This window comes from Oryctolagus cuniculus, chromosome 1 (genome assembly GCF_051225735.1).
Source record: "Oryctolagus cuniculus isolate XC-2025 breed Fujian yellow rabbit chromosome 1, ASM5122573v1, whole genome shotgun sequence".
Classification (NCBI taxonomy): Eukaryota; Metazoa; Chordata; class Mammalia; order Lagomorpha; family Leporidae; genus Oryctolagus; species Oryctolagus cuniculus.
Window position 1 is genome coordinate 159,707,591 of NC_142867.1, and position 27,543 is coordinate 159,735,133.

A 27,543-nucleotide genomic window follows, 5' to 3' on the forward strand; every position below is an offset into this window, starting at 1 on the left:
ATGCTACCTGTGTCATACAATGCTGCTTCTCTTTGTCTCTCAAAGATGAATACTCTGTGACCAGCATTCTGTAAAGTAACAAAGGAAGGGGAATGTCAATCCCCTGTTGTTGAGGCAACTCACTTCTTTTTTTAGAGCACAAGATAAGAACTAATCCTCTGGGGTGCAGCAGTAAGAATGCCATGACACTTCCTGTGTGCCCATTAAAGATCCCTCCCAGAAACATAAGCTCAGGCCTTTTGTGGCCAAAAGTGAGTACACCCAGATAACATTTCCCTTGACTTTCTTTTAATGTCTGTGAATTTTAAGGTTATGAAGGGGATTTTCAGTGTCACAAAAATCAAATTATTCCCAGAGGCTAGTTCGTGGCAGCAGTATCAATTGTTAGTAAAAAGCACCTTCTTTGGAATGAGTCTCCCAATTCCCTCTTTTGTTCTCTTCTGTCAACATTCAAGTCTCCCATAAGAATTCATTTTCCCCTACTAGTTCTTTACTCTCCTCCCATTATTCTTCCCCAAAGAATACTTTCATCCCCTGAATTACCAAAAGGATGGAGTTTATTGTATTTTCTACTTTCCACTTCTTAGAACTGGAGTATAGTGTTAAATTATCCTAAAGGAAGTTCAAGGTTGTTCAGAGGACAGAAAAACATTTCAATCACAACATCGAAACCCTTGAGAACTATCATTGAGCCGCGAGTGTCATGATGGCTGTGCTGCATGGATGTATTAACACACACACACAAACACGCAGTTGGCCATTTGTTAAATGGCATGCTAGTTATTTCTTAAATATTTCTCAACTCATAGTTTATATTACGGCTTACATGTTTTATAAATCCTAAAAGTCTGAATTTTTAAAATGGAAACAATAGGAGAGGTCATTTTCCTCAGTCTCTGGTTCCTCCCCACTGGAACCACAGTCAGTATAGTCATCAAATGTGATCTCTGCTGGGGGGCTCCTGCAGCATTTCTCTCTTAGTGAATTCTTCTTCCGGATCCTTGCTATGTGTGCTTGCCCCATGGTTAAGAATCTGCTTCGTAGATCTCAAGACAGTTTCTGTTCAATGTGATCTCTATTTAATTTCTCTTGAGGGAAAAATGCATTGCTAATGGTCACTTTGTCTCAAATTGCAGATTACGGTATTTCGGATGGGATCAGAAGGACACCAGGACATTGATTTAGCTATCCTGACAGCTTTACTCAAAGGTAAAATACTGAGTTTCTGTGTCCAGAGAATGCAAAAATAATTTAAATGGATTAACACAGCAAGCTTCTGCTTCCTAATAGTAATTATCATCTCAAATGATACCATGACACACTTAATTACACATAACAGAAGGGCCCCTCCTGTAAGATACTCCTATTTCTATCAAATTCCCCTAGAACAAATCTATTAGAGTTTGACTCAATTTTGTAAAATTTAAATATATTACAATTCAAATCTTGCCCGTTGAGTATTAAAAATATATAAAGAATAACATAATATGTAAGACACTAAGTTTTCTGATGTTATTCAACAGTAATCATTACCCTATCTACATTCAAAAGCAATTTGAAATGGCATATGTGTGTGTAGACAATATTACATTAAAACAGAAATCAAGGCCATTGAGAAGAGGGGAAAAACAAACAAAAAATAGGTTACTATATTGGGTATCATGGAGCATTTAATTTAACTCTAAGCTACTGTGGGTTGTAGAATTTCCATTTATAGGGTAGTTTTTATCATATTTTTATTTCCAATATTACAAAGATATCTTACTGCATATCCTCATCCTTGAGTCCATATCCAAGAGAAACACTGTTTGCTTCAAGTTCTGCAGGCCAAATACCACGTTAATGTATCTTAATAATATAAAGCGAATTCATAGCATGGACTCAGGTCCAAGAATGTCTAACTCTTCACAATAACGTATGTGACTTCATTGACAATAGTAGTCATTGATCCTCCCCACTCACTCCTCAAATATATATATTCATTAAAAGTCTTGGTCACATTTCAAGTTCCAATTCCATGAAATGTGTCCTGTGTCCTAGGTTGAGTATCTCAGGTCTGAATCATTTCATTCCAATGACCTAAATAATACAAACACTGGGCAGAAGAATCAAGGGAGCAGGGACCATGAATGGAATGAACCATAAAGAATATTGTGGGTTTCCCTCTCTGTTTATCAGAGAAAAAAAATAAAAGTTTGAGGCAAATAACCCTTCAATATTTGCTATTCCTGGGATTTCTGTTGCAACTCAGCAGATTAAGCAGCTGCCTTTGATGCCAGCATCCCATATCAGCACTGGATTGAATACCCACTTCTCCACCTTCAATCCAGTTGCCTAACAATGTGTTTGGGACCCAGCAGAATATGGTCCAAGTGCTTGCACCCCTGCCGCCAACATGGGAGACCTGGATAGCTTCCAGGCTCTGCTTCATCCTGGCCCAGCCCCATCTGGGGATTGAATGGGAGGATGGGAGATTCTCTCTCTCTCCCTCTCTCTTTCTCTCCCTCCTCTCTCTGTAACTCTTTTCAAATACATAACTAAATATTTTTTAAATATTTGCTATTCCTATATAAAGATAAGAAAAAGAAATAATGTTGATAATTAACATTTACTGGCCAAACACTGTAGTTGAACTTTATGCATAAATTCATTTATTCTTCACAACAGTTTAAATACTAGTTTATTTTAAACTTCATTTCATCAATAGGGAAATTAAGGCACACAGAAATGCAGTAATGTGCCCGAGATGAGTTGGCCAGCAAATGGTGGGGATAATCTGACCCCATAGCTCCCATCTACATATATTACCAAGGTATCCCGATACCACTGGTAATAAGAAATGCAGCAATATATTGCTGACCTTGAACAAAACTCATAGCTATTGGGAAAGTAAGCCAATTTGTAGCAAGAACATAGGGCCATCATAACTTTCTATTTAAAGTATTTTCTTCCTCTTTCACCCTTTAAAATGTGCTTCACCTTTGGGTCAGTCTTAGAATGTACTGGTTGTACTCTAGAGTGGATGTTCTCCAACTGTTTGGAGGATGACATATTATATATAAAACACTACAATACTATAGCCAGTGGTTACACTTATGTATAATTAGGAAATTGAAAATACATTAAATAATATTTACAATGATATTATACAATGAAATTGGATATTTTCTATTGTAATCTATTCTATTTAATGCTTATTCTAGCTCACTGAATTGAATTCATGACCCACTAATGGGTCATAACCTGCAGTTGAGAAAACATTGACAAAGGAGATTAAAGGAAATTATGATTGCTCTAAGAAATTAACATTTATAATCAACATAATGAACGTTATTTATGCAGTAATTAATGCTAGTGGAAATTTATGCTATTAAAATATTATGATGTGTCAACTCTATGTTGCAAAGATTTTTAAATATGCTGGGATGTTGATCTACTTGGTTGTGAAGGGTATGAATAATAATACTTCTACTGACTTCTTTGGAGGCCAAGAGCATACCCATATCAATTTAAAATTTTTACATTTGTTCAATTATTTTGCTATATATTTTTAAAATTTATGCTTGAATAGGTTATCTGATTTAATAATTTTTATAATTATATTTTGTTTCTGATCATCCAATACATGAGGAATCTTTGCAAGTCCACCTTTTATTATCAAAAATTTGAAAAGTTTCAGAGAAAATCAGAAGATAATATAGAAGGAGTAGAGAGCCATGAAATTAACAAGTGGTCCCTAAATACAAAGACAGGACATATAGGAACCAGGTGGCAGTGAGAAAAACATCCCTTTGCTGCTACGATGTCTGACTGAGTGGGATTTTCTTTTATCTGCATAATACATATTAGAGGATACTGTTTCTACAATGCAATATTCTTTAATACAATACAAGACTTATCAGGTGTCTAAAAATAAACAGAAAAAGGAAGAGACAAAAGACTGTTCTTTCAGAGACGTGAGATACCAATGGTGACCTGGGGTAGCTTTTGAGAAGAAGCCATGTTACATTTGGGCCCTGTATTGAATGAAGTAACTACTCCTGGAGAGTCGTGCTATAAGGCCAGAGACTGCACCTTCCTCCTCTATTCACTCTCCCCTTCTCTGCTACACACACACAAGGGGAGTCTAAGAGACATGTCCAGTTATCTGAGCTTTTGAACAAAGAGCAAATGATTTCTTCAGCATGGCCTGCCTAAATCAGAGTGACCAGAGAAGACTTTCACTAGGGAAGACCTCAGCTTGCCCTAATAAACCCTTCAGTGCCCATCAGCCTGCTCTTTCAGTAGCCTCATCCTGTCTGCACCCTCCACACCTCTTTCCCCAAGCTCAATAAAGCCAGAAAGACACCTGTTCACAGCAAATGAAGTTATTACATGAGGCCCCTGGATCCTTTCTGTGAATAAAATTATCTCCATTTTTTTATCCTTTCGTGAAGACCTTGGATTCAATACAAAATCAAATCACGTGAGCAACTACTCGTGCATTCAGCAACACACACTGAAGTGCAATACATGAGGACTGCCATCCTTCATAAAGGGAAGATTCCTGTCCTCGGGGTTCTCATCTTCATGGGTAATGAAGTTAATCTGAGGCATGAGGAAGAGTGCTCTGTTGCTTGCTTCCTTTCATGTAAAGCACTTTAAAAGAGCTAAGAAAAGTGGGGAAAAAGTATGTTTCTCCCCAAACCTGTCACGATCATCAAAAATGGGACATCTGAGAAATGTTCATGACCACAAGGAGCCTAAGGAGAAAGATGATGGCTAGGGGTGGGCATGGAGGTATAAAACTAAGAAAATATGAGTTAAAGTATGGATGTCAATTTTTTAATTTTTTTTTTGACAGGCACAGTGGACAGTGAGAGAGAGAGACAGAGAGAAAGGTCTTCCTTTGCCATTGGTTCACCCCCCAATGGCCGCTGTGGCTGGCGTGCTGTGGCCGGCGCACTGCGCTGATCCGAAGCCAGGAGCCAGGTGCTTCTCATGGTCTCCCATGCAGGTGCAGGGCCCAAGCACCTGGGCCATCCTCCACTGCACTCCCTGGCCACAGCAGAGAGCTGGCCTGGAAGAGGGGCAACCAGGACAGAATCTGGCACCCCAACCGGGACTAGAACCTGGAGTGCCAGTGCCATAGGCAGAGGATTAGCCTATTGAGCCATGGCGCTGGCTGATTTTTTAATGTTAAGAAGAAAAATAAGAAAGATCTTTATTATGGATCCGAGCAGTAGACACACAAGTATGAAACCTGCACAATGGTGCTGGCGTTGCAGTATAGCAGGTTAAGCGCCCACCTACAACATTGACATCCCATATCAGAGCACCAGTTCACACCCTAGATACTCTGCTTCTGATCCAGCTCTCTGCTAATGCACTGAGAAGGTAGCAGAAGATGGCCCATGTGCTTGGGACTTGACACCCATGTAAGAAACCCAGCTGGAGCTTCAGGCTCATGGATTCAGCCTGGCCCAACCCCCCTATTATGGCCATTTAGGGAATGAAAAAGCAGATGGAAGGTCGCTTTTTGTATGTCTCCCTCTGTCTCTGTCACTCTCCCTTTCAAATAAACAAAATCAATCTTTTTTAAAAAAGAAAGAACTCCACAATTCTTTCATGTCAAGAGGATAAAAAGCCAGGGGAGAAGGGGTTAGACATTTTAACACGGCAGGTTAAGCTGCCTCTTGGTATGCCAGTACCCCATTTTGGAATGCCTAGGATTGGAGTCCCACCTCAGCTTCCAGTCTGGCTTCCTGCTAATAAAAACCCTAGGAGACAGCACATGATGGCTCAGTTACTTAGTTTCAAACCAATCATGTGGGAGACCCAAACAGAATTCCTGGATCTTAGTTTTAGCCTAGCCTAGCCCCAGTTGTTGCAGGCATGTGAGGAGTGAACCAGAGGATGAAAGATTGTCTCTCCTTCTCTTTGTGTCACTCTGCCTTTCAAATAAATAAAAACGTAAATAAATAAATACATCTTTTATATAAAAAAGGAATATGGCAATTCATAGAATTGTAAATGTCAATTATGTGTCTATATACACACATTATATATATATATGTATGAATTTATGTTTAAAGACTATGACTAGTAAAGGCAGTACTTACATAAAGTATCTATATAAATCTAATAAACACGAATAATAGCTGATCACTATTCACCTAAAAAAAATGACTAGAACTATCCCTGGGGAATCTAAGCAATAGATATATAGATGGGCCAGCACCGCAGTTCACTAGGCTAATCCTCCACCTGCGGCGCCAGCACCCTGGGTTCTAGTCCCGGTCGGGGCGCCGGATTCTGTCCTGGTTGCTCCTCTTCCAGTCCAGCTCTCTGCTGTGGCCCGGGAAGGCAGTGGAGGATGGTTCAGGTGCTTTCGCCCTGTACCCGCATGGGAGACCAGGAGGAAACACCTGGCTCCTGGCTTTGGATTGGCACAGTGCACTGGCCATAGCGGCCATTTGCGGGGTGAACCAACAGAAGGAAGACCTTTCTCTCTGTCTCTCTCACTGTCTAACTCTGCCTGTCAAAAAAAAAAAAAAATAGATATATGGATGGAAAACTAAAAGAAAGCAATGTATGTGAAATCAAAAGTCTCTATGGACTTACATAATCATTTCTGAGATAATTATGGTTCCTATAATTTTGAGTTTCTCTTCCTCTGTCATAATTAATTCTGTAAATAATTAATAAACTAATCACAGACACTTATGTGAAGGACAAATTCTAAGGCATTTGTGAATTTGTTCAATGTGTAAAGAAAGTTTGAAATCTAAACTGAAATGCAAAAAGAATAAACTGTGTTCTGTATGATTTCAGAAAGATTTCAAGAAAGCATACCATTGATTCAATTAGATAACACAAAACAATGAAAATCACAATGTTCTGACCCATCTTCTTTAAAATTCTATCTTTATGGTATTTAATACCTTTAAATAAAGGTGGATAAACTATTTAAAAAGCAAAAAAAAAGCATATTTTAATGTTTTCAAGCCACTTCTTTATACATATCTTCTCAACTCTATAAACTAGAAAATAAAGAATTATCACAAATTAGCACTGACATCAGTAGGCAATTCATCTTGCTACCTAACACATCTGATTTTCAAAAGTGGCTTAATTAAATCCTAATAAAACAAAACCTTTGGCAAATTCTGAAGTAGCTTAGCTGTAATTCAATGCATCCAATAGATCTCATAAGGAACTAACATCTCCTGCAGTACTTAAGGAACAGTTCCCTTGCTTAAACTCAAATGATGCATTACTGAGTGTCACAGGCCCAGCTTTGGAAATCAAAGATGTTTCTAATTACATGTATGATCTTTGCTGCCCATCTTTCTTGTTTAATATAGCAATACATGGTTGCTTTCTTTATGTTATTTTATTAATCTTGTCCTGTTTAGATATCCTTAATGAGACCAAGAAACAATATCCCTATTGACATTTTTTATCACTTACATGAGGTACAAAGTTGCTATGGTTTTTAAATATTATACAAATAGAAGTAGAAAAAATGTTGCCCAGCAGAAACCTTCAAAGTCAAAACGTGTGACATTTTCTTACAATTTCAGTCATAAGAAGTCCTAAGGGCAGTAAACTGCGGGTGAAGACTGAAATACTCTAGTTAGGGACTCAACTCACCAGGCAAGGTTTACAAAATCAAGAGCCTTTCAAGAGTATAAGAGTATTTGCTAAGCCTTTCTCTGCTTCAGGCCTCTTACTTTTCCCATGTCTTTGGACTTAATAGATCAGACTTCCTCAAACGCACTTGCTTCTTGGTGGTCCATTGTATCCCTTTTTTCAAATCCTAACTCAGAGTCTACAGAGCAAATATGTCATCAGCAGTTGAAGCCCAGGCATGGGCCCCCAGAACCAATGTCTGTCACCTACCCCTTCCCAAAGCCATAAAACTCACTTCCATTTGGCTACCCCCACACATTTACAGACTAGGAAATTTAGACCAAAGAGTCTAAAAGATGTTAAAGATCATTTGGCAAATCAGTGGCAGAGCCAAACATTAAATCCAGGTCTCTTCATCTATATTCAGTTTTCTTTCTAGTACATGTATGAGGTTTTGAGCCAACATTCCCTGGCTTTCCGATGCCACAGAGATGTTAGACACTGGCTTCAGAGGTACAAGGTACAGATCTAGACATCTACTTCCCTCCAACTCCTAAGACACAGTCAGGGCCATCAGCTGCCAGAGGAACTTAGCTGCCCATATGACATTTTTGTGAGAAGGTGATGACTGCAGTCTCACCCAGAGTGAGCAAGATCAGACACATGTTTTAGTTTTTAAACTTAGAATCATCAGTGGACTACTGCTGCAATTGGGAATCTTCATAGTTACAAGGGACAGAGACACCATTTAAACTAGCTCAAGCAAATAAGTAAAAGAGGTATGCAGGCTAACATGACCAGAAAGTCAGTCTAAGGACAAAATGAATGCTCACAACGTGGGATCCAGGATCAAATCTGTCATCAGATTCTGTCCTACAACTCTCAAACATTAGCCTGTTTGTGGTTTGGGCAAAACAGCCATCAACAGCTCCAGGCTCACACCCAACCAGTTAAGAGAACCTCAGTTAAAAAAGAACCATTTGTCCAGGTAATTACAACAGTAAGCTCCTTACCTTGGATCAGACCTCATTCCTGATTCCATCACTGTTGGAGGAAGAATTCCTATAACTGAAGTGATGTAAGTTGTCAACTCCATCCATGTCAGTCACTAGAACCAAAAAAATGGGAAAGAAAGGATGCTGGTAAGACAAAAGGCAACTAAGGCAGACACATATTGAAGGTCACAGTGTCAGATTGGCCACAACTCCAAGAACTCCAAACTGTGAATCAATTCTTCAGCCTGAATACAAAAATGGGAACCAGGTCAAATGAAAACCAATGAGGGTTCAGACATTAACCCAGGTCATCTTCATAAGCATTACTTCAGGGAGACCTACGTATGTCACCAATTACCATTATTTACTGTATAATGTTTACTTTCAATCACTGCTACCTTTTCCATTTTTTTCATCTGTACTTGATTATTTCTGTCCAAAATTTTAAAGATTACCTTTTTTCTGTGTTTTTTTTCTAAAGACCAAAGTCTATTCCTTAGAAAATAAATTATCCTACAGAAGGCAAAAAACTCCAGGCTTCCCTCACTCACTCCTCTCCCAACCCCCACCACCATCTCAATCCATCAGTGTGGCACTTACCACAGGGGAGACCACATGGCCAAAGGGCCTTATAACACAATAGTGCCACAGGACAGTGATGGCCATGGTCAAAACATCCCTACTCACTGACTGGACACACTGTGTGATCTCAGACTCCTGATCTGTAAGAATGGAGATAACAATACTAATACCTCCCTCATGATCCTCATAACAATGTTAGCTGATAATGCAAGCAAGTACCTAACACAGTATTTGGAAAAATCTATTTAATACATGGTGACCTGACTGAGGATGATGATGAGGGTACCAAACTAGAAATGAGGGAGTGAATCTGTTTTGCTCACTATAATGTTTACATACATACTGTGCCTGGCACTTAGTTGGAATCCAAAACATATTTGTTGAGCTCCTGAATGAGTTATCAACAGGTTTTGGGATCAGCTTGGATTTCTACTTAAACCCTACTTCTCCACTGACTGTGACCACATAACCAAGTTATCTAACTTCTCTATGCCTCAACTCCCCACACTGAGAAAGGGGATGACAATCATACCTCTCTCTTATGGGTTGATATAAGGAGTACATGAGAACCACCACACTGGAAGCTCTCTTGGGGCAAGCCTCTGCCTTCTTTACAGTAAACCCTAGCACAGAGTAGGTCTATACCCTTCCCTTTCTAAAATGGGCTTTCACAATTTCTAGGGCACTAGGATGTCCCCATGTCCAAAGCCCATCAGGATCACAAAATGTTAAATTCAAAGGAACCATAAATTTGAATATTAAAAAACAAAACTAAGCAAAGAGAAAACTTCTAGCATACAAGTGAGGGTCCAGAACAAACCACAGAAGAGTGTCATCTGAAAAATGGTTGAGCACATGTTAAGCTGCCTTAAAAATGAAATTAATTTTCTGGCAAGTTTATTTTCATGCAAATCCCAATAGTCCTCAGAGTAATAACAAGAGCTAAAGTAGATAGCAATTTCAGACATTTCTGCTTATCTCCAAGAGAAGGCAATAAAAGAACTTAAATCTCTTAATCCCTTTGATTTGTGTAGTGCTCTACAATTCAGAGTATTTTCACCCAAGTTTTATTATCTAATCTTCACAACAACTCTATGAAATGATTATCAAATAATTTATCTGCAAACTGGCACTTCCTTATGCATGAAAGTAAGCAGTATTCATAATGATCCAAGAACAACTAGCACCAGGACCAGCACTGTGAGATAGTAGGTTAAGCCTCCACCTGTGGCACTGGCATCCCATATGGGTGCCCGTTCTGGTCCTGGCTGCTTCACTTCCAAGCCATTGTGGCCATTTGGGGAGTGAACCAGTGGATGGAAGAACTCTGTCTCTCCCTCTTTCTGTCTATAACTCTACCTCCCAAATAAATAAATAAATCTAAAGAAAATAAAAATAAAAATAAACCAAGAATGCCCAGGCAAACTTGGAGCTATGGTTACAAACTACACCTTTTGGCCGGCGCCGTGGCTCAGTAGGCTAATCCTCCGCCTTATGGCGCCGGCACCTGGGTTCTAGTCCCAGTCAGGGTGCCAGATTCTGTCCCTGTTGCTCCTCTTCCAGTCCAGCTCTCTGCTGTGGCCCGGGAGTGCAGTGGAGGATGGCCCAAGTCCTTGGGCCCTGCACCCGCATGGGAGACCAGGAGAAGCACCTGGCTCCTGGCTTCGGATCAGCACAGTGCACCGGCCGCAGCGCGCCGGCCGCAGCAGCCACTGCGGGGTGAACCAACGGAAAAGGAAGACCTTTCTCTCTGTTTCTCTCTCTCACTGTGCACTCTGCTTGTCAAAAAAAAAAAAAAAAAAAAAAAAAAAAAAAAAAAAACTTCTAGTTAAGAAGTTCCTGGAGAAAAGGAATGTGTCTTCTTGCCTTTGTATTTCAGCAACCAGCAAAACACCTGACAAACACTAGGTGTTTAATAAAGAACCGTTTATTGGTAGAAGTCGTTGGGTCCTGGCCCAATCTACCACTAACAAAAGTCATAAATAATCCACACATATCACCCCAATGTCATTCAAGTGAGTTCTACCCTCTCAAGTCAAGAAATGCAAATTCTACACCTGTCTCAGGATTTCCTCAAATTCCTGGAAGATCATGGTCACTCCTACATTCAGCTTCCTGATTCTATAAGCATTGTTTCTTTTCCTCATCACAGAAGTCAAAATGTAAAGCACAGTGCTTCCATGGTTTCAAAACCAAAACAAAAATTTACTTATGCAAAGCACTTAATAAACAATGTAGACTTTAAAAAAAATGTAGAGAGGTATAGAAAATGGATGACTTCACAGTAATGCAAAACTTCTAACTGAACACCAGGCTTCTCCAATGTTGACATGCTTTAGCTACTCCACACTAAGGGTTTTCCATGGATCCTTCACCCACGGCCTCCCCAGGGTCACACTATCTCAACAGGCTCTTCCCACTACCACGATGCCTTCTCCCAATATTTGTTTCTTCCTCAGACTTCCTTCAAAGGGTGAAACAAACCCTTTCTAGAAGAACAGCTTATCTGCAGTCTTAGATGTTTTGCACCCTGCCATTAAGTCTCTTCAACCTAAGCAGCTTTGCAAGAGATTTTTGCAAAGAAAGACAATTGCCTTCCTAAGCAGAGTCCAGGTGCCAGTTCAGCTCTTCTCATATAGATGGTGAGAGTGAAGGAGGCTTGGACTAATGTTTCTCCTCAGAAGAGACTCCAATGATGTTGTTTGCTCCAGAGTCTTAATCACAAACAAACAAAAAAAAGCATGTTGGTTCAAGTGGCTGCAAACACCATGAATATCAGGGCCCTTAAGTCTATAGTCTTTTTTTAGATGTAAAAAAAAATATTTTAATTTTTAATGTTTTTAACAGATTCAATGTGATTTGTAGATACAATTCTAAGAACATAATGATATTCCCTTTCTCCTTCCCACCTTCCTTCCTGCTCTCTTTCTGTCTTTTTTAGTTGTTGAGATAACATATTCTAAATTTACAGTACAGTAAAAGGCTTAATACTTTACCAAATAAGAAGTTTAACAAAGAAAACCAAAAAGACCCTAGTTTAGTGGGGTTATATACAATGGCTATAAACAGTAATTGAATGGAAAAATGACCATTCCACCAATATATAGTAAATTTTAAGGTAATCACAAATTATTAAAACTAAGTAGTATAACAACACAAATCCCATTGGTTTTTTTTAAATTTTTATTTATTTATTTGAGAGGTAGAGTTATAGATAGAAAAAGGAAGAGACAGAGAGAAAGGTCTTCCATCTGCTGGTTGACTCCCCAAATGGCCCCAACAGCTGGAACTGAGCAGATCTGAAACCAGGATCCAGGAGTTCTTCCGGGTCTCCCATGTGGGTGCAGGGGCCCAAGGACTTGGGCCATCTTCCACAGTTTCCCAGGCCATAAACAGAGAGCTGGATAGGAAGAGGAGCAGCCAGGACATGAACTGGCACCCATACGGGATGTCGGCACTGCAGACGTAGGCTTAGCCCACCACGCCACAGCACCAGCCCCAATATAACATTCTTAACCAATGGCTTGACAAAAATATAAAACAAAATTTTATAAAATTATATTTGCAGCAATACTGATAAACACAGACATTTTGTTTTGTTTTTTAAATTTTAGCTCCCACATATAAGGGAGAATATGCAGTATTTGTCTTTCGGGGTCTGGCTTATTTCACTCAACATGATGTTCTCCAGTTTGTGCATTTTGCTGCAAATGGTAAAATTTCATTCTTTTTTTATAGCTGAATAGTAAGTATTCCATTGTGTATATAAACATTTATTTTATCCATTCATCTGATGATGGATACTTGGTTGATTCCCAATTTTGGCTATTGGGAACAGTGCTGCTATAAATGTGGTGGTGCAGGTAGCTTTGATACATTGTGTTCAAATCTTCTGGGTATATACCCACCAGTGGGATTGCTGGATCATATGGCAAGTCTAATTCTGATTTCTAAAGAAATCTCCACACTCTTTTCCATAGTGGCTACACTAATTTACATTCCCACCAATCGTGTATAACTGTTCCCCTTTGTCCTCATTCTGGGCAGCACTTATTACTCTCCGTTTTGGATTTTAGCCATTCTGACAGTGGTAAAATGATATCTCATTGTGGTTTTGAGTTGCATTTCTCCAGTAGCTAGTGATGTTGAGCATTTTTTCATGTATTTTTTGGCCATTTGTATTTCTTCTTTTTTTTGTTTCGATTCTTTTTTTAACTTTTATTTAGTAAATATAAATTTCCAAAGTACAGTTTATGGATCATGCAGATTGGCAGCAGCACAATTCTATAATGAGTAGTTTGCAGGACAAACAAAAATTATTGGAATAACAATCATAAAACATAAAACAATAATAACTAATTCAGAACACATCATGCTTATGAGTATTTGCTAATTTAATCTTCCCAATAGCACAGAGAGCAGTTACTATCTTTTTTTTAACTTTTATTTAATGAATATAAATTGCCAAAGTACAGCTTATGGATTACAATGGCATCCACCCCTATAACTTACCTCCCAATTCCCGCTCCCTCTCCCCTTCCATTCACATCAAGATGCATTTTCAATTATCTTTATATACAGAAGATCAGTTTATCATATATTAAGTAAAGATTGCAACAGTTTGCACCCACACAGAAACACAAAGTGAAATATACTGTTTGAGTACTAGTTATAGCATTAAATCACAATGTACAGCACATTAAGGACAGAGATCCCACATGAGGAGTAACTGCACAGTGACTCCGGTTGTTGACTTAACAAATTGACACTCTTGTTTATGGCATCAGTAATCACCCTAGGCTCTTGTCATGAGTTGCCAAGGCTATGGAAGCCTTATGAGTTCGCTGACTTCGATCTTATTCCGACAGGGTCATAGTCAAAGTGGAAGCTCTCTCCTCCCTTCAGAGAACGGTAACTCCTTCTTTGATGACCTGTTTTTTCCACTGGGATCTCACTCACAGAGATTTTCATTTAGGTCATTTTTTTATTTGCCAGAGTGTCTTGGCTTTCCATGCCTGAAATACTCTCATGGGCTTTTCAGCCAGATCCGCATGCCTTAATGGCTGATTCTGAGGCCAGAGTGCTGTTTAGGACATCCGCCATTCTATGAGTCTGCTGTGTATCCTGCTTCCCATGTTGGATCGTTCTCTCCCTTTTTTTATTCTATCAGTTAGTATTTGCAAACACTAGTCTTGTTTATATGATCCCTTTGACTCTTAGTCCTGTCATTATGATCAATTGTGAACTGAAACTGATCACTTGGACTAGTGAGATGGCATTGGTACATGCCACCTTGATGGGATTGAATTGGAATCCCCTGGTATGTTTCTAACTCTACCATTTGGGGCAAGTCCAGTTGAGCATGTCCCAAATTGCACATCTCTTCCCTCTCTCATTCCCACTCTTATATTTAACAGGGATCATTTTTTTCAGTTAAGTATCAACACTTAAGAATAACTGTGTATTAATTACAGAATTCAACCAATAGTATTAAGTAGAACAAATAAAAAATAATACTAAAAGGGATAAAGTATTAAGTTGTTCATCAACCGTCAGGAGAAGAGCTGATCAAGTCACTGTTTCTCATAGTGTCCATTTCACTTCACCAGGTTTCCTCTTTGGTGCATAGTTGTCACCGATCAGGGAGAACATATGATATTTGTCCCTTTGGGACTGGCTTATATCACTCAGCATGATGTTTTCCAGATTCCTCCATCTTGTTGCAAATGACAGGGTTTCATTGTTTTTGACTGTTGTATAGTATTCTGTAGAGTACATGTCCCATAATTTCTTTATCCAGTCTACTGTTGATGGGCATTTAGGTTGATTCCAGGTCTTAGCTATTGTGAATTGAGCTGCAATAAACATTAAGGTGCAGACCGCTTTTTTGTTTGCCAATTTCATTTCCTTTGGGTAAATTCCAAGGAGTGGTATGGCTGGGTTGAATGGTAGGGTTATATTTAGGTTTCTGAGGAATCTCCAGACTGACTTCCATAGTGGCTTAACCAGTTTGCATTCCCACCAACAATGGGTTAGTGTCCCTTTTTCCCCACATCCTCGCCAGCCTCTGTTGTTGGTAGATTTCTGTATGTGAGCCATTCTAACTGGGGTGAGGTGAAACCTCATTGTGGTTTTGATTTGCATTTCCCTGATTGCTAGTGATCCTGAACATTTTTTCATGTGTCTGTTGGCCATTTGGATTTCCTCTTTTGAAAAATGTCTATTGAGGTCCTTGGCCCATCTCTTAAGTGGGTTGTTTGTTTTGTTGTTGTGGAGTTTCTTGATTTCTTTGTAGATTCTGGTTATTAATCCTCTATCTGTAGGGCATTTACTATCAGTACCATGCATTCTACAGTGGAGGAAACTGAGACATTGAGAAGATAAATGTTTTGTCCAAGGTCACACAGCCAGAAGTTGCTGGAGGCTGGACATGAAGCCAGGTTTTCTGAGTCCAGGACACTTGCTGTTCATCCTGAGCATCCACTGTCAGGACTAGATATTAGATTATCCCATTTTGTACATATTTTGGATAATCAACAATGACTCAACCTTTTTAAGTGCATGAAAAAGTAGATGAATAAAAAGCATATCAACATGGCCCACTGAACACAGAATATACCATTATTCTCCTTCAAACATCTCTGAAAGAAGAAGAGCATTAGCATTAAAAGCATTAGCATAGAAACAATATTTTGTGCCTACCTCACTGACTTCCCCTCTTTCACACTAAATAGCCCAGACTCCCTTGTTAAGAAGTTAGGACAATGCAACCATCCTTTGGTCAATGATATGTGCTCTTGAGTGTACATGCCATTTCTAGAAATTTGAAGATGAGAAGCAGGTGGAAGAATGGAACATAGCAGACCAGAAAAAAGGAAAAGGAATACTAAACTGCTGTCAAGCTGACTTATGCATCCAAAAGCCCAGAAATTTGGGCATCCAAAGAATCAAAAAAGAGTGAAGGGAGGGAAAATATAAATGAATACAAATATAAATTATTAAAGTCTTTTTTAAGAAGCAGCCCGAATATCTATCATACCCTCTTTCCCCACTACTCCCCAAAGTCTTCTCTAACCAAAGAGTAAAAGGTTATTCTCTGTAGGGGATAAAGAAGTTTTCTCGTATAGGAGACAATGGATGCAAAGTGAGGGCTGGGCTGTAATACTGAGCAGTGACAGGGACACTGAATAAATTAATGCAGGATGCTGAGACCCCCGCCCCTTCCCTGACTTGGGTCCCACTATGCTTGCAGATGAGTCTTTATCCTCCAAGCAGGAGACTGAAAGAAACTTTTCAGGGAAATTTACCCTTCCAAGGAAAAAAGATCTGAAAATACTAACATGGAAGATTTCCCACATTGGAAATAAACTGTTTCTCCTATTACTCTCACAATGCACTTCTGACAGCTGGTGTACAGGCAGTCCCCAGCTGCCCACCATGCAAGCAATGCTGCAACAGGGGCACCAGCTAGGTGTGCTCTCATTCAATTCAGTTGTGACACTCACCATCCAGAGACAGTATCAGATCTCTGCCCATCCACACACATTTACCACAGGTGGTAGGTGCTACGCAAGACCCAGGTTGCTGTATCTGAGCTTCTGCCCTAGCTATAAACTAAGGCCATTGCTGTTGGCTCTATTAATTTGCCTGAGCAACTCACAGAACTCAGGGAAACACATTTACTGGTTTATTCTAAAGGATATTACAAAGGAAATAGAACAATGCTCAGGGAAAGGTATGTGGGAAGGGACTCAGAGCTCCCCTGCCCTTTCAGTGGTCCACCCTCCAAGAACCAGCACATGCTCAGCCCTCCAGAACCTCTGTAAACCATGTCTTTTGGGGGCTTTATGGCAATCTCACATAGACATGATTGATTAAATCATCAGTCAATGGTGATTCGTTTGACCCTCATTTCCTCTCCCCTCCCCAGAAGTTGAGAGGATGAGACTGACCAAGCCCTCTCCTCCTGCCTTGGTGTTTCTGGTGACCATCACTCATCCTAAAGCTAACCTGGAACTAGGAGCCATCAGTCAACTCATCAGCTTACAAAAAAGATGTTTACTACTTCAAAGATTCCAAAGATGTTAGTTGTATGGTATTAAATGGAACTAAGACTAAATATGCATTTCACAATATCATGCCACCTAAGGAGCCCAACCAGTTCATCTTATAATAAAGTTCACATGTGATCATCTCTGCTTGTGCTGTCACAGCTAACAATCAGAACTTTAGTTACATGTCCTAAGTATGAGCAGAAACCCTGATTACCAGACACATGGAAAAGAGTTGTAGCAGAGAAGACAGATGGAAACAGAACATCACAACCTGGAGCAAACAGAAGCATTTAGGAGAAAGAACCTCCACTAGAACCTCACTGATTGTCTCGTGGAAATTAAAGGAAACATTTCAATTATTTAAACTGAGAGAGAGCAGCATCTATAAAACATTTACCTTGTTTAGAGAACTAAGAAGTACTCTGAGAAATTAAAAATAGGATAGAATTGAATTAAAAATTAATAGAATAAAAATTATAAAACTGGATAACTCTTCTAGAAAGGAAGGACACAGAAGGAATACCAGAAAGAGAGAACAGAGAGTAGGAAGTGATCAAGCAATAATTCCAGAAAATTTCCCAGAACTCCAGAACAAGCATGTCCAGACTGTAAGGAACTGCTGAATATCCAGAACAATGGATGAAAGAGACTTACACTGTCATATGATCATGATAGGGCAGAATATGAGATGACTGATTGATTGGTGTATATTGTGGCATGGTGGGGAGCTTCCCAAAGGAGATATCTGTATCTATCTGTCTATATCTACCTATCGATCGATCGATCTAGATATATATTTATCTATATATATAAATAGATATATATCTCTATCAATCTATAGATAGATAGATATGGAGAGAGAGTGTGTGTGCTTCAAAGAGAAAAAAAATAGGCAACATACACAAAAGACTATGAGCTAGAATGGTTTAGATTTCTGAACAACTACACAGAAATCTATACTACAATTGTGCAATGCCTTAAAAATTCTAAAGAATATTCATTAGGAAGTGAAAGAGTATTCTTTAGGAAGTGAAAGAGTCACCTCTGGACAACAGGATGAGACTTGTGATTTTTTTAAAGAAATTTTGTAAAAATTGTTGACTCTAAACTTTGTGCATGAATAACTTGAGTAAAAATAAAGTATATAGGTCCCTATGTTGCCTAGTATTCCAAGAAAGACACAGAATGAGTAAAAGAGAGAACAAAAGGAAGGAAGCCAACAATGCAATAATTCTAGAAAATGTCCCAGAACATCAGGAAATAAGTTTCTAGAGAATTCTGCTAGAAAATAACAATACAGACAACACAGATATTTTATTTACTCAGTTATATAAATGAATTTCTTTTTGTCATATAACAAATAAGCAGAACAACTCAATATAATGGCTTTTTTTCTTGTATTCCCTTAGTCTTAGGTTAATATTTTTCAGCTTTACATATTGTACATAATACAGGAAGAGTTTTATATAAAGTTCACTGTTAGGCTGCTAACAGGAGACTCATGAAGTGTTGGCTTCTTTTATTGCAGAAAGAGCACAATAAAAAGGACATATTTATTTATGTAGGCTGGCAAAAAGAAGGAAACTAGCATGGTGCCTTACAGTGGTATTCATTGTGAGCCATGTAATTTCACTGGTCCCTTCTGTCTGCATGTGTTGTTAGGAGGAGAGGAAATAGTGGCAATATTTACTGCAGAAACTCCTGGAAAATGTCACCAGGGAAGCAAGGTATAGGTTTAAAAACCTGACTTTGTGGGGTTCTTACATAAGCATGGTTCATAAAAATCTAATACTCTAGCTACAAAGAAGTGAAACTAAGAGCAGTTATTCAAAGTGAGTGAGATGTTACACAGGAAAAACAGACCCAGTAAATAACAGGAAAAACAATACAAAACTTAGTTACCAGTGTCTGCCATCTTTGGACCTATTTGCTATGAAGTGAAGGGGCCCATGAGAAATTAGGAGTCCAGCCCTTCCTTCTCACAGGGCACAGTCCTGAGAAACGGCCGACAGCCCCTGAGGAGCTTTTGCCAGCCATGGGCAGTCAGGACAGGTGCATCAATTCCATCAGCAGCTTGCATCTGGTGCCACCAGCAAAAACACCAGAGTGAGGTCCTGTGACACCAGGCAGCCTGGGAGGGTGCTTTTCTAACTGGGGTAGTTAGGACCTCTAGGAACAATACTCAATGTCCGAAGCCTGGGATGCCCAGGCCAGAATCTACAAAGCCAATTGCATTCATATGAAACAATCACATTCCTATAATTCAAACAGAACCTATGTATCCACATTCAGACCCCCTTGCTTTGCACTGACCTCATCTTTTTATTTTTCACCATGTTTCTATCTTAGCCTCTCTACAGGCTTCAACTCACTTAAAGGAAAATCTCCCTAGAGGATAACATTTGATGGACTCCCCAAGCTCTGTCAAAGAACCACTTCCAACCCCCATCAGTAGTCCTGACATGTGAATAGGCCCTGGGAAATTTAGGGACTGCCTGTACTTAATTCTGAGAAGGGCTGTTTCACTGTATAATAATTGCCTTTTTATGAATGATGCCTTACATTCGCATCAACCACAGCAGGAGTCATACTAGCCTGCATGTCAGCATGGTGATGGCATCATTAATCTGCTAACCGTACAAAATTGGGACTATTCATCAGGTGAATTTATTGTCAAGAATATGTCAGCCACTAAAAACATTTATTTGCACGGCACTTCAATTTAACTAGGCATCTTTCCCCATATATTATCCTATTTAACCTTTGAAGTGATCTTTGGAGGAAAATCTTATTGACCTCCTTTTATATGCAAAGAAACTATGTGTTGGAAAAATGAAGAACTTCCCCAACTCCAAGTAACAAGCAGGCTCAGTGCTCTTTCTCTTCTTCCCAAAGAAGTGATCACCATTCCTTGTACACTTGCCACTCACCTGCTGGGTGGCACCAACTACATGTAAGGCATTGCCTTAAGTGCTGTGGTTTCCAAAGATGTCCAAGACATTGCAAAATATTGTAAGTATAGACAATAATATCAGAGGTAAACAAGATACTGAAAAACTTCCAATGAAGAAGACTCAGATTCAGGGGAAATTTTATGATGAAGATAGCATTTGAAATGCACGGCTCCAGTTCAGAATGCCTTTCAAGGCCATGCACAAACCCAAGCCTATTAAACCCAATAAATTGCCTGGAGAATTGCAAAATAAACAGTATGCCAATTACTTTTTCACAGCAATTTAAAATTTCAGAGAGCATACTTTTAAAAAATCTTATAACTACTGAAAATCAGAAATTCCAAATAAACACCAGTTAACAAAATCCACACAGGGCTCATTTTGCATATTCAGGTATATTTTAGATGATCACTATTCCCTTCCTAAAAAATGCATTTACCAACTCCATCTTTTGAACTACATAATAATCTACAGGCATATACACATTCCTAATTAAGAAAAGCATGATAAATATTTTTGAATAAGAAAATTCTTTGATAAATTAATGATCCCCTAAGTTGCTATTTTGTAAGCACTCATTTTACAGCATGACTGTTTGAATTGGAGGACTCTAAGATTTTCAGGGAGGGGTGGCAATCAAAATGGAATGATTGAAATCCATGGGGCAGGGAGAGGCAGGTGCAAGCCAGCTTAGAACCAGTATTGGCTATTTTGACAGAAACGAAGAACATGAGTTTCTTGGAGTCACTCAGAGATTGCCATACACTATCAGGTAGCCTTCAAAGAACTCCACCAAAAACAGATTCACTGGTATAATACAAGGGAGAACTCAGAAGAGAAAAAAGTGTGTGTATATAGTGTATGTGTAGTATGTGTGTGTAGCATGTGTGTAGTGTGTGTATGTAGGGTGCATAGTATGTGTATATAGTGTGTGTGTAGTGTGTGCAGTGTGTACATAGTGTGTATAGGGTGTGTGTATGTAGTGTGTGTTGTGTGTGTGTAGTGTGTGTTTACAGTGTGTGTCTATAGTGTGTACATAGTGTGTATATACTGTTTGTATACAGTGTGTGTGTAGTGTGTGTGCACAGTGTGTGTCTGTAATGTATACATAGTGTGTGTATACAGTGTGTGTGTAGAGTGTGTGTATGTAGTGTGTGTATGTGTAGTGTGTGTATATTGTGTGTATACAGTGTGTGTAGTATGTATGTAGCATGTGTGTATGTAGTGTTTGTATGTAGTGTGTATGCAGTGTATGTATAGTGTGTGTGTATGCAGTGTGTGTGTGTTGTCTGCTGTTCTTTCAGGGTGGAAACTCTGATCTCGCACTGTTTGCCCAGTGTCTACAGCCAAGGCTAGCCAAGAATCTAGCAAGTCTCTTCCCCAAAGGCTGCTTCTATTCCCCTGTCTCAACCCCAGTCACAGTGAAAATACAGACCCCAGAGTTTCAGGTCTGAAACCAGACTGCCTGGGGCTGAGTCTCATCTCTGGCGCTCCCTAGTTACTGCAACTCGGCCAAGTTTCTGAGCCTCGATTTCTTCATCTGTACAATGGAGATGGGATGCCTTCCAGATTGCTGTGAGAACTCAGTGCACTAACATCTAGGAACAGCCCCTGTTACAAGCTGAACATGAAAGAAATGTGAATTATTACGATTTTTCTTATTTACTAAAGATAAACCAAGAAAGAAAACCCGTTCTTCCTGTGAAGAGCTTCTTTCCCTCAGCTGCCTGTGCTGTTCTTCTCTTAAAGCCAACCAAGAATTTCTTCCGCTTAAGTTAATTCAATCTTCCTGGTTCCTTTTAACTTTCTCCTGGGATTCACCTAAAGTTATTTTTACCAAGAGGAGATAGTTACTGTGCAAGGCAAGAAACTAGAGCACAGAATAAATTATACACAGACCTCATTTGCTTTTCTAAGTGTGTGTTTCCTGCCTACGATTTGGTTTTTCTCCATTTGGCAGCCCCAGTCCTGAGGGAGGCTGGCTGAGTATAGGCAGTGTCTCCACTGGGAGACAAAGGAAGGTGTATCCTAGCAACCCAGTCACATGACTAGGACTTTCCCTGGCTCCTTCCACCTCAGTGATCTTCATATAAGTAGAGAATCTCATGTCTTTTCTTAAGAAGATGGATGGAGTTTGGTTGACTGAGACCAAATCACAGTTACAAATAGAGTAATTTGGGGCCGGCGCTGTGACGTAGCAGGTAAAACCACTGACTACAGTGCTGGCATCCCATATGGGCACAGGTTCAAGTCCCAGCTGCTCCACTTCTGATCCAGCTCTCCGATATGGCCTGAGAAAGCAGTGAAAGATGGCCCAAGTCCTTGAGTCCCAGCACCCATGTGGGAGACCTAGAAGAAGCTCCTGGCTCCTGGTTTTGGATCAGCTCAGCTCTGGCCGTTGTGGCCATTTGGGGAGTGAACCAGCGGATGGAAGGCCTTTCTCTCTCACCCTCTCTCTCTCTCTCTCTCTCTCTGGCTCTCTGGCTCTACCTGTCTCTGTAACTCTTTCAAATAAACAAAAAGTAAATCTTTAAAAAGAAAAAGAACAAATAGAGTAAGTTGACAGAAATGAATCAACTCCTTAGGAAGACCGTGAATCCAGACCAGATTGTTTACTTAAGACAAGGAAAGGCCCAGTGACCCCAACAAGATGAAATGCTGCCCAGCAGTTTTTGCTGGGTGGATGGCAAAATCCACAGCACACAGAAGCATGGCTCTATCATGAAGATTGCCAAGTCAGCAAATCCTGCCCCTCTTCCACCCCAGTCCATCAGAACCAAATTGAACAGATCCAAGTCAGATGAGACACCTGTTCCTTCAGTACCTCTCACAAAGACAGCCCACAGCTCCCACTTACAACACACTGGAGTGTTTAGTGACCCTCAGAATATGTGTTTTAAATCCCCCAAACTTTGATTTTCAAGTCCCCAAGGAAATACCCCCTGCAGTGCAGCCAGAAGTGCCACAGTTGTGACGTCTTCCCTTCAGTGGCCCCTAGCTCTGCTCTGTACCCTCCTCACCCTCTTTCAGTCTCATGGCCTGACACTTCCTCCACCTTCCTCCATGCTCTTCAAACCTGCACTCCCTCTCACCCTCAGCACATGGTGTCCCTCTTAACAACAGTCGCACACAATGGAACGCTGACAGACCACATAAATGATGGTGGCCCCATAAGATTCCAATGGAACTGAGGAAATCCTACCACCTAGTGACATCATAGCAGTCACACAGGTGTCACCCAACACATTTATCATGTGTTGGTGGAGATGCTGGGGTCAGCAAGCTTACCACGCCGCCAGTCACATCAAAGTATAGCGCATACAGTTTTGGTTGGTGCAGGGATAATAACTGATCATAATAAAAAGCTATGATGCTGGTTTGTGTATTTACCATATTCTACTTTGTATTAGTATTTCAGAGAGTACTCCTACTTATGAAAACTGCTGAACAGTCTGCCATGATATGCCAGGAGCAGCCTCGGACACCTTTGTGTCTCTTAAGTGCTTCCAGAGGCCACACTTTGTGCCTTATCCATCCCATCCTGGTTTCTGAGTACTCCACATGAGTCAGCTCTTCGTCTCTGTCACTACCACACTGGGCGTTCACTGGTCTGGCATCTGGGAGGACAGTGGAAGGTGGGGTGGATTCACGTGAAGGAAGCCAGGAGGCAGAGACAGGCAGTGTGCTTGTCTATGCAGTCTCTCCTTACAGAGCCACCATGATTCAGTCACAGGGCATCCTGACGCAAGCACACTTCAGACACTGCAGATGGAGAAAGCCTCCACTCTCTTTGGTACCACTAACCTGTGGCTTTGAGGCTTCACCACCTGCTTGTGTTGGGGAGTGAGCCAAATGCTACCCAAGCCACACCAAGCACATTCTGTGACGTTCACGTAGGATAAAGCTGCCTACAATGTTATTTCTCGGATGACCTGTTGTTAAGTGGTGCATGACTCTATTTCAGACATTCGTGTTCATCCAGGCTCTCTTCCCATCATTGCTTTCCAATCATGACTATCACTTTCTTCCCTCACCCTCTTTCCTCCCCCCGCCTCCCGGAGTCCTCTCTCCTTAGCTAAAACCAACTGCTTTCTGACTCCCATTCTCAAGGATCTCATTCACCATGCACTTGCTCGTTCCTTTTTAATTTTCAGTGTCTCCCTCACCAGTGGTTCTCTCCTTTCTTCCACAAATGCATCCAGGGTCCCTGGCATCTAGGAAGACCTGGCTCCTCTCTTAACCATCGAACTCTGAAGGCCAATTTGCTGTGGCTCAACATGGCAGCCTCCACTCAAATTTCTTGACGCATTCACTCTGCAAACTCTTGTGTTCCAGATTTCACCATGCATCTTTCACACATTTCTTTACAAACCACTGAAGACCTCAAATGGTCTTCTCACCCCAGGAATCAGCTTTCTGCACCCCTCGGCAACTGCGTCATCTGGCTTTATCCACCTCTTTTTGTTAGTTTTCTTTTATTGTAAAAATATGCTTTATTTAACCCACACAGTTGGCCTTCTGAATCCCTAAGATCTGCATTTGTGAGTTCAACCAATACTGATAAAAATATTCAGGAAAAATTGTACCTGTGCTAAACATATACAGAATTTTTCTTGCCAACAGTCCCTAAACAACACAGTATGACAACTATTTACAAAGCATCTACATTGTACTGGGTATTACAAGTAATCCAGAGATGATTTAAATTCTGTGGGAGGATGTGCTTAGGTTATATGCAAACACTATGCTGTTTTGTAGAAGGACATGGAGCATTTTTAATTGTATCTACCAGGTCCTAGAACCAATCCCCTACAGATATGAGGGATGACTGTATACCAAAAAAATCTTATTTCAACATACAATCAATGTAGAAAATCATTAATGATTATTTTTAATTTTTAAAATTTTCAATTACTTTTTAACAGATTCAATGTGCTTAGTATATACAATTCTTTTTTTTTTACAGGGCAGTTTTTTTTTAATTTTCAATTATCTTTATATACAGAAGATCAATTTAGCGTATGTTAAGTAAAGATTTCCACATTTTGCTCCCACACAGAAACACAAAGTGTAAAATACTATTTGAGTACTAGTTGTAGCATTAATTAAACACCTAAGAGTAATGGTATATTAATTACAGAGTTCAACCAATAGTTTTAAGTAGAATATAAAATGCATCTTTTGTATTGTTGTGGCTCCCCCTGCCCCGACCTCCCTCCCTCCCGTGGCCCTCCCCTCACCCACTCCCTCTCCCATCCCGCCCTTCATCACGTTTCATTTTCAATTACCTTCATATACTGAAGATCAACTTAGAGTATATATAATTCTTTTTTTTTTTTTTTTTTTTTTTTTTTGACAGGCAGAGTGGACAGTGAGAGAGAGAGACAGAGAGAAAGGTCTTCCTTTGCCGTTGGTTCACCCTCCAATGGCCGCCGCGGCCGGCGCGCTGCGGCCGGCACACCGCGCTGATCCGATGGCAGGAGCCAGGAGCCAGGTGCTTTTTCCTGGTCTCCCATGGGGTGCAGGGCCCAAGCACCTGGGCCATCCTCCACTGCACTCCCTGGCCACAGCAGAGGGCTGGCCTGGAAGAGGGGCAACCGGGACAGAATCCGGTGCCCCGACCGGGACTAGAACCCGGTGTGCCGGCGCCGCTAGGCGGAGGATTAGCCTAGTGAGCCGCGGCGCCGGCCTGAGTATATATAATTCTAAGAACATAATAAGATATTCCCTTCCTTCCTCCCTCCCACTCTTCTTCCCTCTCCCTTTAGTTTAGTTTTTGAGATAACATATGTTAAATTTACATTACACTAAAAAGGCTTAATACTTCACTGAATAAGAATTTTAACAAGTAGAAAGCAGAAAGACCCTAGTTGAGTTGCAATGTAGACAAAAGCTATAAATAATAATTGAATGGAAAAATGACCATTTCACGCATAGACCATAAATTTTAAAGTAATCTCAGATGATTGAAACTACAATAGTATAACATGATTAATCATTGCTTTGACAAAACTACAAAATAAGTTTTACAAAACAATATTTTCAGTAATACTGATACACACAGGCATTTCTTTTTTGTTTTTTAAACTTTAGCTCCCACATATAAGGGAGAAAATGCAATATTTGTCTTCCTGAGTCTGGCTTATTTCACTCCAATTACTGTCTTCCTGTTGTGTCCATTTTGTCGCCAATGGTCAAATTTCATTATTTTTCATAGCTGAATAATATTCCAGTATGGGTTTTGTGTGTGTGTGTGTGTGTGTGTACATATACACACATTTTCTTTGTCCATTCATCCGATGATGGACACTTGGTTGATTCCTGACTATTGTGAGCAGTGCTGCTATAAATATGGTGGTGCAGGTATCTACTGGATACATTGTGTTCCAGTCTTTTGGGTATATACCCAGTAGTGGGATTGCTGGATCATATGGCAAGTCTATTTCTAGTTTTTAAAGAAACCTCTGTACTGTTTTCCACAGTGGCTGCACTAATTTACATTCTCACCAACAATGTATTAAGTGTTCCCCTTTGTCCACATCCTCTCCAGCATGTGTTACTCTCTGTTTTGGATTTTAGCCATTCTGACAGGGTTGAGGTGATAACTCATTATGGCTTCCATTGGTTCACTCCCCAGATGGCCACAACATCCAGGGCTGAGCCAGGCTGAAGCCAGGAGCTAGGAGCTTCTTCCAGGTCTCCCATGTGGGTATCAGAGACCCAAACACTTGGGCCATCTTCTGCTGTTTCCAGGCCATTACCAGGGAGCTGGATCAGAAGTGGAGCAGCCAGGACATGAACTAAGCCCCCACAGGGGGTGCTGGCAGCTCAGGCAGCAGCTTTACCAGCAAGGCCACAACACCTGCCCCTGGCTTTAACTTCTTCTTTTCTACTTTGAGAAGACTTCAATTTAAAGCCTGATTCTCCAAGTTACTCCACCTCTATGTCTATTTTCTGATTGGCAAAGTAGGCAAAAGATAGCCACTTTACAGATTTTTATGAGCACTAAATGTGGCAATATATGCAAAACACCAATATATAACTGGCTCTCACTGTTTATGGTAATTCTACCTTCTTTTTACCTTATTATTGTCAGAGATACTGAGAATTGTGCCTTTCTAACCATTTCTTTGTCTCCTTCATTGGCCTCTTTTACTGTTTCACTCTATCTTCTTACACTTAAAAAATTAACGTGGCTTCAAACATCACATCTACATGAATGACTCAGGTTTGTTTCCAACCCTGGGTTCCTCCCCTCCTTTTCTAGTCAGCCAACAAGACAATCCCCTTGGGTGTCACTAGGCACCTCAATTTCAGTCAACTAAAACAGTGAGCTGGCTTTTC

At 40.2% G+C, this 27,543-nt stretch overlaps 1 protein-coding gene and 1 long non-coding RNA gene across 33 annotated transcripts in view; one reads left to right on the top strand and one right to left on the bottom strand.

Moving 5' to 3' along the window:
- TRPM3 (transient receptor potential cation channel subfamily M member 3) overlaps positions 1-27,543 on the top strand; it is a 1,000,643-nt gene that overhangs the window by 841,655 nt on the left and 131,445 nt on the right. For all 28 annotated transcript variants that reach the window (XM_089336758.1, XM_089336764.1, XM_070050833.2 and 25 more), the window contains one exon: positions 1,137-1,209. In XM_089336758.1, the coding sequence (XP_089192884.1) occupies positions 1,137-1,209 (73 nt within the window). The remainder of the gene's footprint in view (positions 1-1,136; positions 1,210-27,543) is intronic.
- Positions 1-27,543, bottom strand: part of LOC149128715 (uncharacterized) — a 135,884-nt gene that overhangs the window by 85,327 nt on the left and 23,014 nt on the right. For all 5 annotated transcript variants that reach the window (XR_016236802.1, XR_016236796.1, XR_016236805.1 and 2 more), the window contains exon 2: positions 8,628-8,722. This is a non-coding gene — a long non-coding RNA (uncharacterized LOC149128715). The remainder of the gene's footprint in view (positions 1-8,627; positions 8,723-27,543) is intronic.